Source organism: Triturus cristatus, chromosome 12 (assembly GCF_964204655.1).
Source record: "Triturus cristatus chromosome 12, aTriCri1.1, whole genome shotgun sequence".
Classification (NCBI taxonomy): Eukaryota; Metazoa; Chordata; class Amphibia; order Caudata; family Salamandridae; genus Triturus; species Triturus cristatus.
In genome coordinates, this window is record NC_140595.1 from 769,063,026 (window position 1) to 769,079,101 (window position 16,076).

The following is a 16,076-nucleotide window of genomic DNA, read 5'->3' on the forward strand; positions in this document are numbered from 1 at the left end:
GCTCTTTACTTCTTAGAACCCCAGTGTTCTGAGCGTATGGAGAAGGAAGAAGTCCCTAGAGAAGGAAGAAGTCCATAATGCAGCACACAAATTGTTTTTTAATTTTAGATTTTGTGTATGTAGTGTAGGCCTGGGTGTAGTTCGCAGAGTTCCGCTGCACGGAATTCCGCAAAATGAATAAAATCTCTGCCGTGCTACGCGGAGTCCTGCAAGTGGTGGAGTGTGTTAGGTTGTGCCGTTTGCACTAATTTTTAGTGCTGGGTGTTTGTCCCGCATTGGAAAATCAGCGCGAATGTCACCATGCGCAGCGCAGGAGGGCGCTCCTTCTTTCTGCTGCTTGAGTAGATGTTTAACTCGGCAGCTTCCTTAACGTGAGCGGAAGGTTTCTCAACACGAGCGGTCGCGGCCATCTGTGACTGCCCGCAATATGAAATCTCACCGGGAGGTGATCTGGAGTAAGATTTTCCTTGCTCGCATTCACCAACTTAACGTTGGCGAGAGAGGAAAAAACTCCGCTCCATGCAGCGTGAAGTGGGAAAAACTCCGTAAACTCCGCAAGGGGAATTTCATGCCCAGGCCTAATGCAGTGTTCCCACCCTCAGGATTTATAATCACGGTGGATATCCATAGATCCTTCAATGGATGGAGATTCATCATACTTTTGTGTCGTTATGGCAATCTTTAGTGCTGCTTCAGGAGTATGGAATGTCCCCTATTCAATTTTCCAGTACAGACAGGGCATAGTGAAGGTCTAAGCTAAATGCAATGCCATTTTCCTTATTTATGTTGTATTGGCTGCTTTAATAGCAATTACTATGATGTGTGTGTAATTGTGAATATGTCTGCACTTGGAATCAATACAATAAAATGAAACAGCCCTAATTCTGAGATACAATGGTTAATATATCCTCTTTTACCAAGGATTCCTTTATGAAACACATCCATGGCTCTGAATATGCTGAGCCAAGAAAAAGTATGCTGCTGTCCCAACTTTGTTATTGTTACTATAACTGCTGTCAAAGCAGTTTCCTTGCACTGGTTGCCAGTCTTTCTCAGACTGCTCGTACAACATGCCAGAAACCCCGCTTATACTCTGCCTTTGGTTTTACCCTGCAGCCCACACGCTCAGTGTGCTCTGAGAGCTGCACCCCTGGACACAGGAGAGTGGAGCGTCAAGGGGAGCCAGCCTGCTGCTTTGACTGCCTCCCATGCTCGGCTGGAAACATTGCCAACCAATCCGGTGAGTTGATTTCTGGAATCTGTTGTGTGACAGAAACTGAACCAAATTAGTCATAAGTACTTGATGCTCCCGGATAAATGACTCGATCTAAAGAAGGTTTCCCTATAAATAATGTTGGCATTCTTTCTTGTGATCCCTGGGTGCCTGCATTTTTTGAAGCAAGATCTATTGAGTTTTATGGGGGTGAAGATTTCTTTGTTTTGTCCAACATATATTTCCCAGGTGAGATCATTAGAACGGATTCCAAGATCTGTAACAATGCATTGTTTTTCTGTATATATTCTTGTAATGAAAGGAAGATGTCCTCTTCCTAATATGCTTTCCTCAGGTGTGATCCCTGAAATTCCATGCACTGAAACCAATGATTAAGTCATGGGTGGGGACCATCAACCATCAGCACAAGGTGTTGTTCAAGTTGTCCAGTAATAGCCTCTGGGATTTCATGGAAAGAGCTTCAGTGTTTTTAGATATTTACATCTGTGGACACCTTGAAGAAGAGTCCCAGCTTCAATGAGTAGCATCCTTGCTTTTCACTCCTCAAGTCTTTCTCGGGTCAGTTAACGCTCCTGTGCCCGGCTTCAGTCAGCCACTAACTGGGAGCATGAAACCATCTTGTGGCAGGACTGGAAAATACGTTTAACTTATTTCACGATAGTGTGAGGCCTATAGACTCACCACACTGTTCCTGAGTATGTTTGGCTGAACCGCTAGCAACCCCTAAGCTTTTATACCAATCATTCTTCTGGTTCCCACACCATACTGCTGGCCTGAATCCACATTGTGAACACACACATGTTCTTGGTCTGTTCGCTCCCTGTTTATTATGAGTGAAGAGAATATGGTATACCAACACCTGCTGCTGCAATATCTGTATACAAGTTAGACCTGGAATCCTTGGTGTGGTTTGCCCTGTTTTTTTGCCTCTAACGCCTGTATTTTTGACTGTATGCTGGACTTCATTTTTGCTGGGTTTTTTTTAACTCTGGGCACTTTACCACTGCTGATCAGTGCTAAAGTGCAAGAGCTCCCTGTATCAATTTTGATTATGTTTAGTTATCCATGACTGGCTTATTTGATTTACTGGTAAGTCCCTAGTAAAGTGCACTGTGTTTGCCCAGGGTCTGTAAATCAAATGCTATTAGTGGGCCTGCAGCACTGATTGTGCCACTCACATGAGTAATGCTTCAAAAAGGAGGAGGAACCAAGAGCTTTTTAATGAGGTCCTGCACCGTGCTCCGAGGAATATCGAACAAAACCAAGGGATGCAGTTCCTCTGGGAAGGAAAGGGGGAGAGCGATTAGTCTCTATATAATGCCCTCACACACCTAGCAAGGTGTCATGCTTCATCATAGGGCTGTGCTCCTCGTCGGGCCGGCGCTGCAATGCCCGACGGGCTCCCGCGAAGGGGCTCTTTTTCGGAGATCTTTTTAAGAGACAGCCGTATGGGTGCGTGGGGGTCAGTGCAACAAGTGTAGTGAGTGGTGGTGTAGTGGGTTAAAATAGGTATGGTATTACCAGGCAATGAGTCAATTTATTCTGATGGTATACCAGCCTAAGTAAAAATATAGGTGATCCCAAAGGGATTATGATGATCCCTAGGGAGATCAGACGGTCAACATGTTTCTTGCTCTATGCCCTAATGGGTCGGTGGCAATTCATCAGGACCACGTGAGAAAGTGCTCAAAGAAAAATGTGGGAACTCTACTACATAATTTAGTGATGCAGAAATTGTCAATACATCACCATGCAATCCAATGGGGTCCCTAAAGGAAGTGGACCCTTTGTTGCAGTACCTGGAAAAGAAAGGGGAAAAGGGAGGACAACACAGATACATGAAACATAATTCGCAAAAGTTCTGGGCTCCTGAAGGGAACCGTGCGTATGGTGTGGCCACCATATGGAAGTGCTCACACAGTGACCCAACCAGAGTCATATCTAATACATACAGGTGTTTACCAGATAAGTGAAAGGTGTGGCTGCCTGGCGGATGTTGAGATGTGGAACAAACTGTGAAGCGCTGGCACAGAGAGTTACCAGGCGTGGGGCATGCTTTGACGAAATTGGATACATGCGACTGAGTGCACACAGTAACAAAGTTGTGCCGCAATTTATCCTGTGCGCTACACATGCTCCGAAGTGGAGGAATAAAGCGTGGTATTATATTCTGGTGGACCGCCCTAGAAAGTGAACACTCGCGCTAATGTTGGGGGACCCCATTGGATTGCATGGTGATGTATTGACAATTTCTGCATCACTAAATTATGTAGTAGAGTTCCCACATTTTTCTTTGAGCACTTTCTCACGTGGTCCTGATGAATTGCCACCGACCCATTAGGGCATAGAGCAAGAAACATGTTGACCGTCTGATCTCCCTAGGGATCATCATAATCCCTTTGGGATCACCTATATTTTTACTTAGGCTGGTATACCATCAGAATAAATTGACTCATTGCCTGGTAATACCATACCTATTTTAACCCACTACACCACCACTCACTACACTTGTTGCACTGACCCCCACGCACCCATACGGCTGTCTCTTAAAAAGATCTCCGAAAAAGAGCCCCTTCGCGGGAGCCCGTCGGGCATTGCAGCGCCGGCCCGACGAGGAGCACAGCCCTATGATGAAGCATGACACCTTGCTAGGTGTGTGAGGGCATTATATAGAGACTAATCGCTCTCCCCCTTTCCTTCCCAGAGGAACTGCATCCCTTGGTTTTGTTCGACTCACATGAGTAACCCTGTAAACATGTCTCAGGCCTGCCACTGCAGTGTCTGTAAGGGCAGTTTTTAACTGCCATGTCGACCTGGCAAGCACACCCAATTGCCAGGCCCAAACATACCCTCATTTATTACATGGAGGACATCCCTGAGGTAGGCCCAAGGTTACCCAATGGGCAGTGTGAAAAGAATGTGAAAGGTAGGACATGTGTTGGTGTGTTTTACATGTCCTGATTGTGAAATACTGCTAAATGTGTGTTTAACTATTGTAAGGACTATCTCTCCCTTAGGTTATCATTGGAGCTGCCTTGTAACATCTTATAAGTTTAACTTTCAATTGGGAAGAGAGGCAGATTTGGAGTGTGGGTTGCCTGAACTCAGAATTTGAAAACACATATTTCTGTGAAGGTGGTTTTTAAATTGTGTGTTTGAAAATGTCACTTTAAGAAGTGGGCATTTTCTTGCTTTACCATCCTGTGACTCTGCCTGTGGAATCCATGTCTGGTTTAGACTTAAAGTTAGGCTGTTTGTGCATTCACTCTAGACAGTCACACAAGGGGAGCCGAGGTGTGCCTTGCATATCCTGATTGCCCATCACCAGGCTGATGACCCTTCCTGAGCTACATTGGTGGGAGGAGTTGTCACTGACACCTAAATAGGGCTGTGCCTGTCCTCTCACAATGCTGTCTCCACCCCCCTGCAGTGTGTCATGAGCCAGGACAGGGCAAGGCAGGATCTGTGCACTACAAAGACTATCCTTTGAAGTATGCCTACTTCAAAGGCGGAAAGGGGTATAAGTATTGGGCCTGTAACCCCACATTTTTAGAACACTTCTGGATCAAGAGGAGAGTCTGCCAAGAAGAAGAGCTGGAGAAGCTGTAGGAGGAGAAATGCCACTCTGATGTTGCTCTGGTGTGCTAGCCTGCTGCGTGCTGCTTCGGTCTTGTGCATAGGAAGGACTGGACTGTAATTTCTTATCCTGCTTATCAAGGTTCTCCAAGAGCTTGTGTGTACTTGCCATCAAATACTTCATCTGTAGTTCCCCTGAACTCCTCTGCTGGGAGTTCTGACCTTTCAAGTGGTGCCAACTCAAGTTCTGGGCCCTTGGAGGTGGTTCTGCCACTTCAAGAGCTGAAAATAAATGCATCGTCCTTCAGCACTGTTTTTTCCACTGCAAACTTGCCGTGCATTTGAAAAACCAGCACATTGCCGTGGTGCGGCCCACAAATCGACGCAGCACCGTGTCTCTGACGTCCGAGACCACTGCTCTGACTCCGACGCAGGCCCTGCTGTGCGGCTGAAGGAATTGATGTATCACCTGCTTGCGGCTGGGAGAATCAATGCAGCGCTTGTTTCGCCACCGCCGCATTGACCCCAGCGCATCTGGATTTTCCACGCATTGCACTTGGGCGCCAAGTTTCCAGGGCAACGCATCACTTCTCCTTGCAGTAAGGAATCGACGCAACACTTCTCTTGCATGCAGCAGAACTGATGCCTCCATTCCCCTGGGACTCGAAAATTGACGCACCGCTTGTGTTTTCTGACACTTCCCTCCTTTGTAGCTGTCTATTGTCTTGGATTTTGACACATCAAAGTTACTTTGTGCTAAAATCAATGCATCCATAGAGTCCTATGGACTGAACTGTTTAAACCTTTCAAAAGTGATATCTTTGCTTATGTATGTTGGATTTTTGTCATTTTGGTCTTGTTTGATTTAGATAAAGATCGGTTATTTTTCTAAACTGGTGTGGTGTCCTTTTGTAGTATTTTTACTGTGTTACTGTGTGTTTTATGTGCAAATGCTTTACACATTGGCTCTGAGATAGGCCTGACTGCTCGTGCCAAGCTGCCAAGGGGGTGAGCAGAGGTTATCGTGGGCGTGTAACTTCCTCACCCTAACTAAAAGGAAGGATCTCTACTTAGACAGGGAGAATACCCCTGCCAACTCGAGACCCCCATTTCTAACATTACATTTGTTGCAATAATCCTAGTAGGAAATTTTTTCAAAATATACTATTTGACTGAGCACTCAGGAGCTGTAATACTGTATGATGTGTGGGTTGTGTTGGAGGTTCTTGAGCACTCATGCAGTAAACATCTAGTTGGCCAGGTCAGGTAACAAAGCAGCAGGTGATTTTGCATGCCCTACTTTCATTTATGAAGCACAAATGGTCATTTGGTAGGCTTCACAGAAACCTGCACCATTAATGCTAATGGCCCAAAAGCCAATTCATGTAAAGCCCAAAGGAAGGATACAACAGAAAGTCCTAAACTCCAAACACATGCAAAAAACCCTAAACACAAAAAAACTACAATTCACCAATGTCGACCCATGCTCAAATATTTAACTTGACATACTTGCCTGGACTCTTACAACTGTGAAAGGAACTAGTCTTCATCAATTTTTTTTTGAAAATTAAATAAAAATGTTCTTTGCATTTTCAATCTTTTAGATTCCACAGACTGTCTGAAATGTCCAGATGACCAATGGTCCAATGATAGCCGAGATAAATGTGTGCCAAAGGAAATCGAATTCCTTGTCTTCTCTGAACCGGTGGGAGCCTTGTTAACAAGTGTGGCTGTTACTGGTTCGCTGCTGCCAGTTACCATCTTGCTGATCTTCATCAAGCACCAGGACACGCCCATCGTCAGAGCCAACCACCGAGCTCTCAGCTATGTCCTCCTGCTGGGTCTCGCTTCCTGCTACCTTTGCTCCCTCATTTTCATTGGACAGCCAAGCATCTGGACCTGCATGCTGCGTCAAGCTTCTTTTGGAATCATGTTTACATTCAGCCTCTCTTGCATACTGGCCAAAACCACTGTGGTGGTCTTTGCATTTAAAGCCACAAAACCCAACAGTCAACTAAAGAGATGTGTTGGCCCAAAGTTGCCCAACAGTGTGGTCTTCTTCAGCACCCTACTTCAAGTGATGCTCTGTATATCATGGCTTGTTAGCTGGCCGCCATTCCCAGAAAAGAATATGACATCACAGCTGGGAAAGATCATCATTGAATGCAATGAAGGGTCATTGAAAGCCTTCTGGTGCATGCTGGGATACATGTGCTTGCTCGTGGGAATCAGCTTTGTGATTGCCTTCTTAGCCCGAAAGCTGCCTGACAGTTTTAATGAGGCCAAACATATCACCTTCAGCATGTTGGTGTGTGGAAGCGTATGGATCTCTTTCATCCCGGCCTACCTAAGCACTCGTGGGAAGCACATGGTTGCAGTAGAGATATTTGCCATCTTGGCATCAAGCACCGGCTTGGTCATGTGTATGTTTTTTCCAAAATGCTACATCATCCTGCTGAGACCAGATATGAACACCAGAGAGTATCTCCTGGGAAGTAAAACCTTCAAGAAGAGATAGAACAATAAAAGGGATGCTCACATATTGTAAGGAAAAACACAAACCATCGTGTGGATGCTGGATTATGTTTGGTAAACTGCAGCAACAGGGTATATTCCTTCCCAAGGATATACCACAATTTGAAGATGGAATTGATCTGGATTCTGGTTAATGTAAACATCAAAAGATGAGAGGAGAGTGTGACAGTTTTAAAAATAATTGCACTGTTAGAATGACTTCCCCTCAGGGAAGAGGTTTAAATAGCACCTGAATAGGGGGACTACACCTTGACAGTCAGAAAATATACCGATTGTGATTCAGTTGTACAGTGTTGTCAAAACGAATGGCACAAGATGACAAAAACATGAAAGCTACTGCATGAAACTGGGTAGGGGTGCATAAAATTTCTCAATTCAAAAGTAATGGCATGAAAAGTGAGAAAAAATAGAGAGCGAAAAACACAAAGAGAGAATGATATACAAATAGACAGCAGAAGAGAAGGTTAAAAAGGGAGAGAAAGGGATAGAAGTGATGAAACAAACTGGCTGACAAAAATAGAAAAATAAAATGAAAGAAGACAGGTTTCATAAACAGAGTTATCAAAAAATCACAAAAGCAAAATTTAGCAAAGCAAAGATAAAAATAATCAGAAAAAAGCAAGACAAATGTTGAGTTTCACGAAATGGGAAGTATGGCTCATATCTACCCACTTTGGTCAAAGAGAATCCACATTCACCTTCAGGTTACAATACCTCTGGCAAAGGTCAACCAAGGTCACCTGCACTCAGCAGCCCATCCTGGGAGTTCTGAGACCCTCAAGCACCAGAAAACACTTGCAAACTGTAAGGTGGTTGGTTGTTTTGTACAATCTTTATACACAAAATCAAAAATGTACGCTTTTGCAACTTCTTTTACCATGGTCTGAAAAGATAGCAATATATTCTGTGATCAATTTGGTGTCTCTGGAACTAGCACCTGATATTTAGAGTCACCCCCTTATTTTCTGTTAGCATTACCTTCTTACAGGATTTCGGGGAATGTAGTTACAGGACCCTTTTTTTTAATGAAACAGCACTGTTCTCTAACTTTTATGGAATGATTGAGAGACCAATTAGACATACATATGAGTTATTTGTTATATACATGTATGCTGTTTATACTATCATAAAATATGGAAGCTTGCAACCCTTGTATAAAAACCTGCCTCTAATTTCCTTTATTATAGCAAGTTTAGATGTCTCAAGTCATCTACAATAAAGAAAAGATGTAGCTTCTCAAGCGTAATAAGTTAATACAGTTAAGCTCTCAATGTCTGCTGCCAGAGCATAAATACAACTGCAGTTTAAACAATGAAAACTGGAACTGGCATTTCCTTCTCCTGATATATTCACCTAAAATGCAGTAGTTATCAGAAGAAAGGAGATATCAATAGCAAAATGTTTAATTTTCCACACTGTTTATAGATCAAATCTTTGCAAGTTTACTCAATCAGCACCACATTTTAACTGCAAGTGGTGTGTTCAACTTCTCAGTACAGATACTGGTTTATACTTTGTGTCTGCAATGAGCATGAAACATCAAGAAACTAAGGGGCATATTATCAAGAACGGCATTAAAATTATCGCCGCTTTAGCGGCAGGAAACTGCCGCTATAGCGGCGACAATGGGCTTGATAATAAGCTCTTGAGAATTCCAATAGAAGCCCATGTTCATATGCCCCAAAGAGGGCTAGTCACAAACTGCATTTTGTGGCATGTTTAGTACTACAAAACATACTACAAAATGTTCTTTAGAAACCTACATATGGAGTTTAGGCCTCTGTTTTTCCTACACCTATATTTGCAGTGATCTCCACCCCAATCATGACCAAGGCAAGTTATTAGCCGAAACGCATAGATGTTTAATCATTGGTTGGAGAATTAAAAGAACTAAGCCACTTCTTTCAGAGTGCTTGCTACATCTTGTTCTCATTTGCAAGATGGATTATTTGATATCTATTTGTATATATAAATGTATATGTATTACACTGTGGCAGTCGCTACTGTATAGATATAGTTAGGACTGTGTTTCCATGTCAAATTCACTAAATTAACCCCCCATCATTGTGTTTAAAATTGTACAGTCTGTACAGTGTAAATAAGCTCCATCAAAAGACATAACCAGTGCCTCAAAAGTTGCACACATTCCGTGCACTCACATGGAACCCTTCACCACTTGTAGAAAACAAAAAAACGTGCTCGTTTATGAACCAACCGTGCTCAAACCCTGACCTATTTGAGCACGGTTGGTTCATAACAAGCAATTTTCTTTTTTTTTACAAGTGGTGTAGGGTTCCATGTGAGAGCACTGAATGCATGCACCTTTTGAACACTGATTATGTCTTTGGATGAAGCTTACTTACACTGCAAGGCTGTACACATTTGAGCACAGTTGCAGTAATAGGGGGTGCAATAAAAAGTTACAATAAGAAGTTAAAGCCGTAGAAATTTAGTAAAATGCGTACATCCATAACACAAGGTTTTACTCTGATTATATTGTATTAACCCCTGAGGAAGGGCAACAAGTGCCCAAAATGCTTTGGGATTAAATTCTACACGTTGGGTTATACAAAAGTTTGAATCTCTGTCGCATGGCAGGCACTTGCTGAACTGCAATGAAACATAGAATTATGAATATTCAAAATTATGGATTACCGTGGGATGTGGGGGCATATACATTGCAATTGATGTACTAAGGGCAAAAGGAACCAAAAAAAAGACTGTATAGACTGCATATTGCCTATGTTATGTATTTGATGCATTGCCGTCATCAATAAAGTGTTATAAAAAAAAAATGGATTACCGTGGGATTACTGATTAAATAAACTGGATTGAAATACAGATAAAGATGTTTGAATCATATTGGATGATTACCATGTACATGCTGTGCATCCTGGGTTGGGTGCCTGACGAGGCTCCAAGTTTTTCCAGATATGTTTCCTCGCACACGGACAGAGCGCGTTCCAGGATAGCACGCTCTTATTAATTGCCTTGAGCATCAAAGAAACATTGATTAACATGGTGTGCATTCTACAATTTCAAATATATTAAGGGTACCTTCAGCCCCACTTCCAGGACTAGGGTGGCACCATTTGGAGGTTGAGACTCACAGCAAGTAGAGTCCAAGTGCAGGTTTCAAGGGTTTTGGTGCCTGTTGTGTCCCTGCAGCTAAGAACTGGAGGCCAGCCAGCTAGCCCTTGGACTCACTCTGGTGGTCCTGGGTTGAAGGTGCAGTTCCAGTCCTTCCTCCTCAGGTAACAGGGCAGCAGAGCAGTCCCTTGTGCAGTGGAGACAGGGCAACAGAGTACCTGGGCACTTCTTCTTGCATCAGAGTAACAGGGCAGTCTTTCTTCTGAGTCTTCCACTGGTCCAGAAGTGATCTGAGATGTGAGTCTGAGGATCCCCTTTTTATACCTGGTGCCCTCTCAAGTAGGAGAAACTTTGAGTTCTCCTACACCACTTACAGTGGTGTCTGAAATTTCCTACCACTCTTGACAATATTACCATGTTTAAAGGAGACAGTACAAGCATTTTAGCACTGGTTAGCAGTGGCAAGGTGTGTAGAGTCCGAGAGCCAACAAAAATGAATTCAGCAAAACACGAGGAGAAAAGGCAATACGTTTGGGGGTGACCCTGCAGAGAGAGCCGTGTCCAAGAGTTTGCTAGTAGCATTGGCACCGTTTGACGAATCATCACAAAACTTTACAGAAAAAAAGGGTTCATTCACCTTAATTTCTTCCAGGAAAATTTTAAGGTGAACTGGCAAGAAGGGAATGAGAAAAATATGGGAAAATCACTGAACAAAATTACAACAAATTTGGCAGAAAGCTAGATCTTTACCCATAAAGTGTGCTTTTTGTACCTGGTGTAGATCCATTCAGTAGTTAAAATTTGTGTAGATATAGGAATTCAGTTGTACCACGGCTGTGTGCGTTCAAAAGATTACTTATGATTGGCTGCCTCACATCAACAAAGATGTTTGGCAGCCATTTTAGGACTTGGGAACTCAGTAGTTTTTCTTAATTTTACCATGAATCTGCATGGATCCGTGGAACAACGATTAAATTTTAAACATTTGAACATTTTGTGGGTGTCCAGGTTGAGGCCCGGCCCTGAAAAACAAAATAGAACCGGCAAGTAGGAATATGAAATGAGCGGAGTACTCACTCATTTCCTGTTAGCTTCCACTGCTTCAAGAGGCCCTTAATACACTTCAAGGGCTTTATATGTTTGTTTTTTGTTCTTCGCCGTGCCCCGTCAAGTAGGGCCTGAGAAAAAGAGGGGCCCCAAAATGCTTTTTCCCCTGGGAATTTCGATAGTGAGTTTTAGACAACAATACAGAAAAAAACAGCTGAACAGAATTACACAAAATGTGTCAGAAAGCTAGATCTTACTCAGAAAGCATGTTTTTGTGATTTGATGTAAATCTGTTCAGCCGTTTTTGAGAAATTAAGGTTAAAAAAAATAGAGCTATCTAGACGGTTGACCCCACAGGTACACAAATGTAACAAATTAAGCAATCTGTTTAGTCCCAAGGGCTTTTTTTCTCCATCGGCCACCACTCTACCATTGGATCTAGCAGTCCCCCGGTACCATGGAATCTGATTGGCTGGCCACAGTATGAAGAAAAATGTTCAGCCACCATTACAGGCCATGGGGACTCGGCCTCCATGACCTGAACAAGAAATATAATAACAGTATAAGGGGGCAGGATAGGGATACCCTGGTCATTGTGGGGTGGGCTCCAAACTGAAAAAAAAAAATATTGTCGGTTTAAGGGATCCACAGGAGCCCCGTGGGACTCAGCAAGGCCCCACGTAAAAAAATGCAAAAAAAAGGAAAAGTGTTGTGTGACTTCGTGGTCAATTGGCCTCTTGATGGTATTTCAGTTGTTTACAGTGCCGTCCTTTAGTGGCTGCATGAATTCTCTTGCCCTTTGTCATGGATTAGATTAATTATGTAAAGACTGGTTTATTGTTTTAGGTATTGAGGCCATAACCCAATCACTATATTTTTAAAATAAAGTCTGCTTTTAAGATTGTATTTTACTTAGACTTAATTAAAAGTTACTGTACAGAGGCTAAAGTTAATCGATCATCATTTAGAAAAGGAGATTTTTTCTAATGCCTGCTGTTATGTTATATTATGTTATGGTAAAGTGGATTTATAGAGTGCATGGCTACTCAGAAGAGTGTCCTGGCGCTAAGACAGAAAAGCACACAGGAGGAACCAAGAGGAGGGGAAAAGAAGAAAGAAAAATAGGAAAAGATGATTTACGATGTTTTTGGGAACAGCCAGGTTTTCAGTTGTTTCCTGAAAGCAAGCAAGTTGGTAGCTTGCCTAAGTGGGAGAGGAAGCTTATTCCAAAGTCCAGACACTAGCACTTGAAAAGAGCGACCGCCTCTGCGGGCTCTAAGGTACTTGGGAGTGACCATAAGATGTAAATGAGCAGATCTGAGAGATCTGCTGGGAACATAGAAGGAAACTCTTCTGCGTATGTACTTTGCTCCCACACCATGCAGGGCCTTAAAGGCCAACACCAGGGCTTTGAAAGGAATTCTGCTGCGGACAGGTAGCCAATGCAGATTATTAAAATGGTGTGAAATCCGCTCTCTAATCTGAGGAACTTCGATTTTCGATCGTGATCGTATCGACCCGCCATTTTGTGCTCTGCCGCAATTTTGTGTTGCCCTCACTCAGGCAGCACGACGATCGAAGTCTTTTCTGCTTTTCCTGCAAATTTGTGTCAAAATAACCTTGTGCCTCTGTTTACAAAAGCTGGTGTTAGAGACTGACCGAGTACACTAATCCCTGTCTGGTTTTCCTAATCCCTGTCCTTACTATCTGTTGGTTCACACTATTCTCTTCTGACTTAATCTTATCGTCTGGCCTTCGCTGTCCTCTGCTCGTATTCTCTTGTTTCACAACTGTCCTCCAAAACACACAAACGTATCTCGTCACCTGCAAGTCAGCTACAAGTCAGTTAATGAATTAGCTCGTGGGGAGGGGTGGCAAACACAGTTAGAGGAGAGGCTTCTTCGAGTTACTCAATACTTTATTTTCAAACCTTTCCTATTGGTTCTGTTCTGTTTTCCAACTTTTCTTATTGGCTCCTTTTTTATGTCTTAGGTGTGTTCTTAGTTAATGTATATGTCACCTATGTACTATATAGGATTGTGCGCCACGGAGTGAAGTGGCAGTCTCCTGGGAACATACTGTGTGTACTTCTAGAACAACTGTACTAGCTGCAGCTAATAAATCTGATCTTTTACGCCGACAGAGTGTCCCCGTGTCTCTGTGTAGCTAAGCAGGAGAACCCAGGAGATTAAGGCGTACCCTGTGACCAGGTCCAAAAGGTTCTGGTTCTTCAACTGGCGCCCAATGTGGGGCGGCTTCAGTGGTACCGGTTCTGCCTGAAGGTCGTGAGGAACCCCGCAAGAAAATTCTGGAGGAATCGCGAGCCACGTCAAGCGACCCCTGTATGTCGAAAGTGGTCCGAAGGTCTTTTGCAGCGTGGTTACTCCTTCCTGACGGCTACTAACGACTGCTGCCCTGACTGCCACCCTGCCTTGGCCCTTCCTTTGGTGATGTATGGTAAGGCGAGACGATAGACGGGCCTCTGTTGGCGTAAGAAGACATCCTTAGTTAAGTATTTGGTGAGTCGCGCCCACAATTTTGGTTCTTTGTTCCTTAGTTTCTTTGGTCCTTAGATTCGACTAGTGCAATAGCCGAAGCCGAGGGGTAAGTGCATTTGTGCTGCGTAAACTGAGTTTTACCCCCTTGAAGTTTGTGAACAGTCCGGTGAAATCACAAGATGCCTGGTCTGACTAAGTTTGGAAAACTTTGTTGTTTTGGTTGTAATAGGGATTCCCGGCTTGAGGACTCTTGTCCGATTCCTTCGGTTGGAACTCCCACATATGAGCTCTATTCTAAACATGGTGTTGGCCCCATTGCCTTTAACGAGACATGGACCCGATACACGAAGAAAGATGGTATTTTAAAATGGCCAGAAAATGGTAGTTTCGATTCTGATGTGCTAGATAATTTGGAAGCAGTTTTATTCAAAAGAAAAGCCCGGCCGGCAATGTTTGACTCTTTCCGCCTTTAGCCTAAGGAAGCCAAACAGAGAGAAATTAAACAAGCAAAACGAGATAGGAAAGCATAGGGTATGACAATTATACAGGCTGCCCAACAATTCAAAGATGATGAAATTAATAATGCGATGGAAATTTCAGAAAGACAGCATCGTATGGCGATAGATAAATGCTATCCGGTGTTGCCTGTTTCCCCTTCCGATAACAAGAAAGATTTAGAAGAAGATCCCCTAATGTCCCATTTATTGAGATTGCCTCCGCCCTATGCACAAGGTGCTAATGCACCCCAGTTGTTACAACCTGTTCAGCCGCCAGCAGTACCTCCGCCTGTTCCGGCTCTTCCGCCTTTGCCCCTTTCAGTATTACCGCCTCTACCAGTTTTGCCTTTTACTTCAACTTCTTTGCCCTCATCTCCTGATCTTCAATCTCCTTTGCCTTCTGCTCCTTCTGCAAATACCGGTTCTCCTTCCGTTAGTTCGCCTAATACCTTGTCCCCTATTCTTATGTCCAATTCTCCGTCTGTGCATAAGCGTCTCACGGACACTGTAACTGGTATTCTATCTCCTTTCTTTGAAGCTTTAAATGTGTCTCCGGCTTTTGCTCGAAGACAGTCTCGTAGTCAGTTCCCAGATTCTGAAGAACGAGAAAGGTTGGACTCTCTCGCACGTAAATGGATCAAGAGGGGTCCCCAGTATAGTGTGCCCAATATTATGTCTACCTTCTCACAATGGAATGCGCCTACGCAAAGATATGTTTTTAATGTAATGTGTGATACTCTCATTAAAGAATGGGAGGATGTGAATTTGAGTTCGATTCCACAGGATCTGTTAGATGTTCAGGCTGACTTCAATAAAGGACTTATTGTGGGTTCTAAGGTTGAGAAAGCTGTAAGGACACTTATTTCCTTTAGATCCTTGTTGTCCCCTCAGACTTTCCTTGATTCCGATCCGTCGGTTAGACTGACACTGAAAAATTATCCCATGAGAGAGGTTCCTCCAGTGTGGAAGGAGGAAGTTGCAGCTCAAGGTAATAATCCAGCTATTCCTGCTCATTTCCAACGTATATGGGTACATGTCCCTTGGAAACGATCTGAAGTTTTAGCCCTTAAGCAGACTCTACCGGATCCTCGTAAGAACCCTGCAGGTTATTATAAAGAATTATCACAGACGGTTGATGCTTGCATCATGAATCTAGCTGATATCGATATGTTGATGGGAAATGTAGTTCCGCAAGCATTATGGGCTAAGATTCGTAGAGAGAATCATGCTCAAGCATTAGGTGGTGATTGGGCTACTATAATTGCCGCGGATGCAGCTCAAGTGGGTGGTGCTAAGCCTGATGCTTTGGTTTCAGACCTCCCTGGTAGGATTATTACATTAATGAAAACAATGATGCCTGCCTTGAGAGTTAACTGGGATAAATTAGCAGCATGCAAACAAAAGAAAGATGAGAGTGTCTCTGAATTCTTTACTCGTTTCGAGGAGACATTTATTGATCACAGTGGTCAAGATATGGCTACAGAGGGTGGTCAGCGATTATTCGTGGACAAATTTGTATTTAATTTGCTTCCCGAGTTGTCACACAAATTGAAAGATTCTGAAAGTTCATGGGCTGTTTCTTCTTCTGCCCAGATATTG

The 16,076-nt window shown here is 43.3% G+C and overlaps 1 protein-coding gene across 2 annotated transcripts in view; it reads left to right on the forward strand.

The window, feature by feature from the left end:
* LOC146782780 (vomeronasal type-2 receptor 26-like) overlaps positions 1–9,395 on the forward strand; it is a 33,883-nt gene extending 24,488 nt beyond the window's left edge. For both annotated transcript variants that reach the window (XM_085636831.1, XM_085636832.1), the window contains 2 exons: positions 1,117–1,240; positions 6,415–9,395. In XM_085636831.1, coding sequence (XP_085492957.1) covers positions 1,117–1,240; positions 6,415–7,328 — 1,038 coding nt within the window. In that variant the 3' untranslated portion in view covers positions 7,329–9,395. The remainder of the gene's footprint in view (positions 1–1,116; positions 1,241–6,414) is intronic.
* Positions 9,396–16,076: the final 6,681 nt, after the last annotated feature.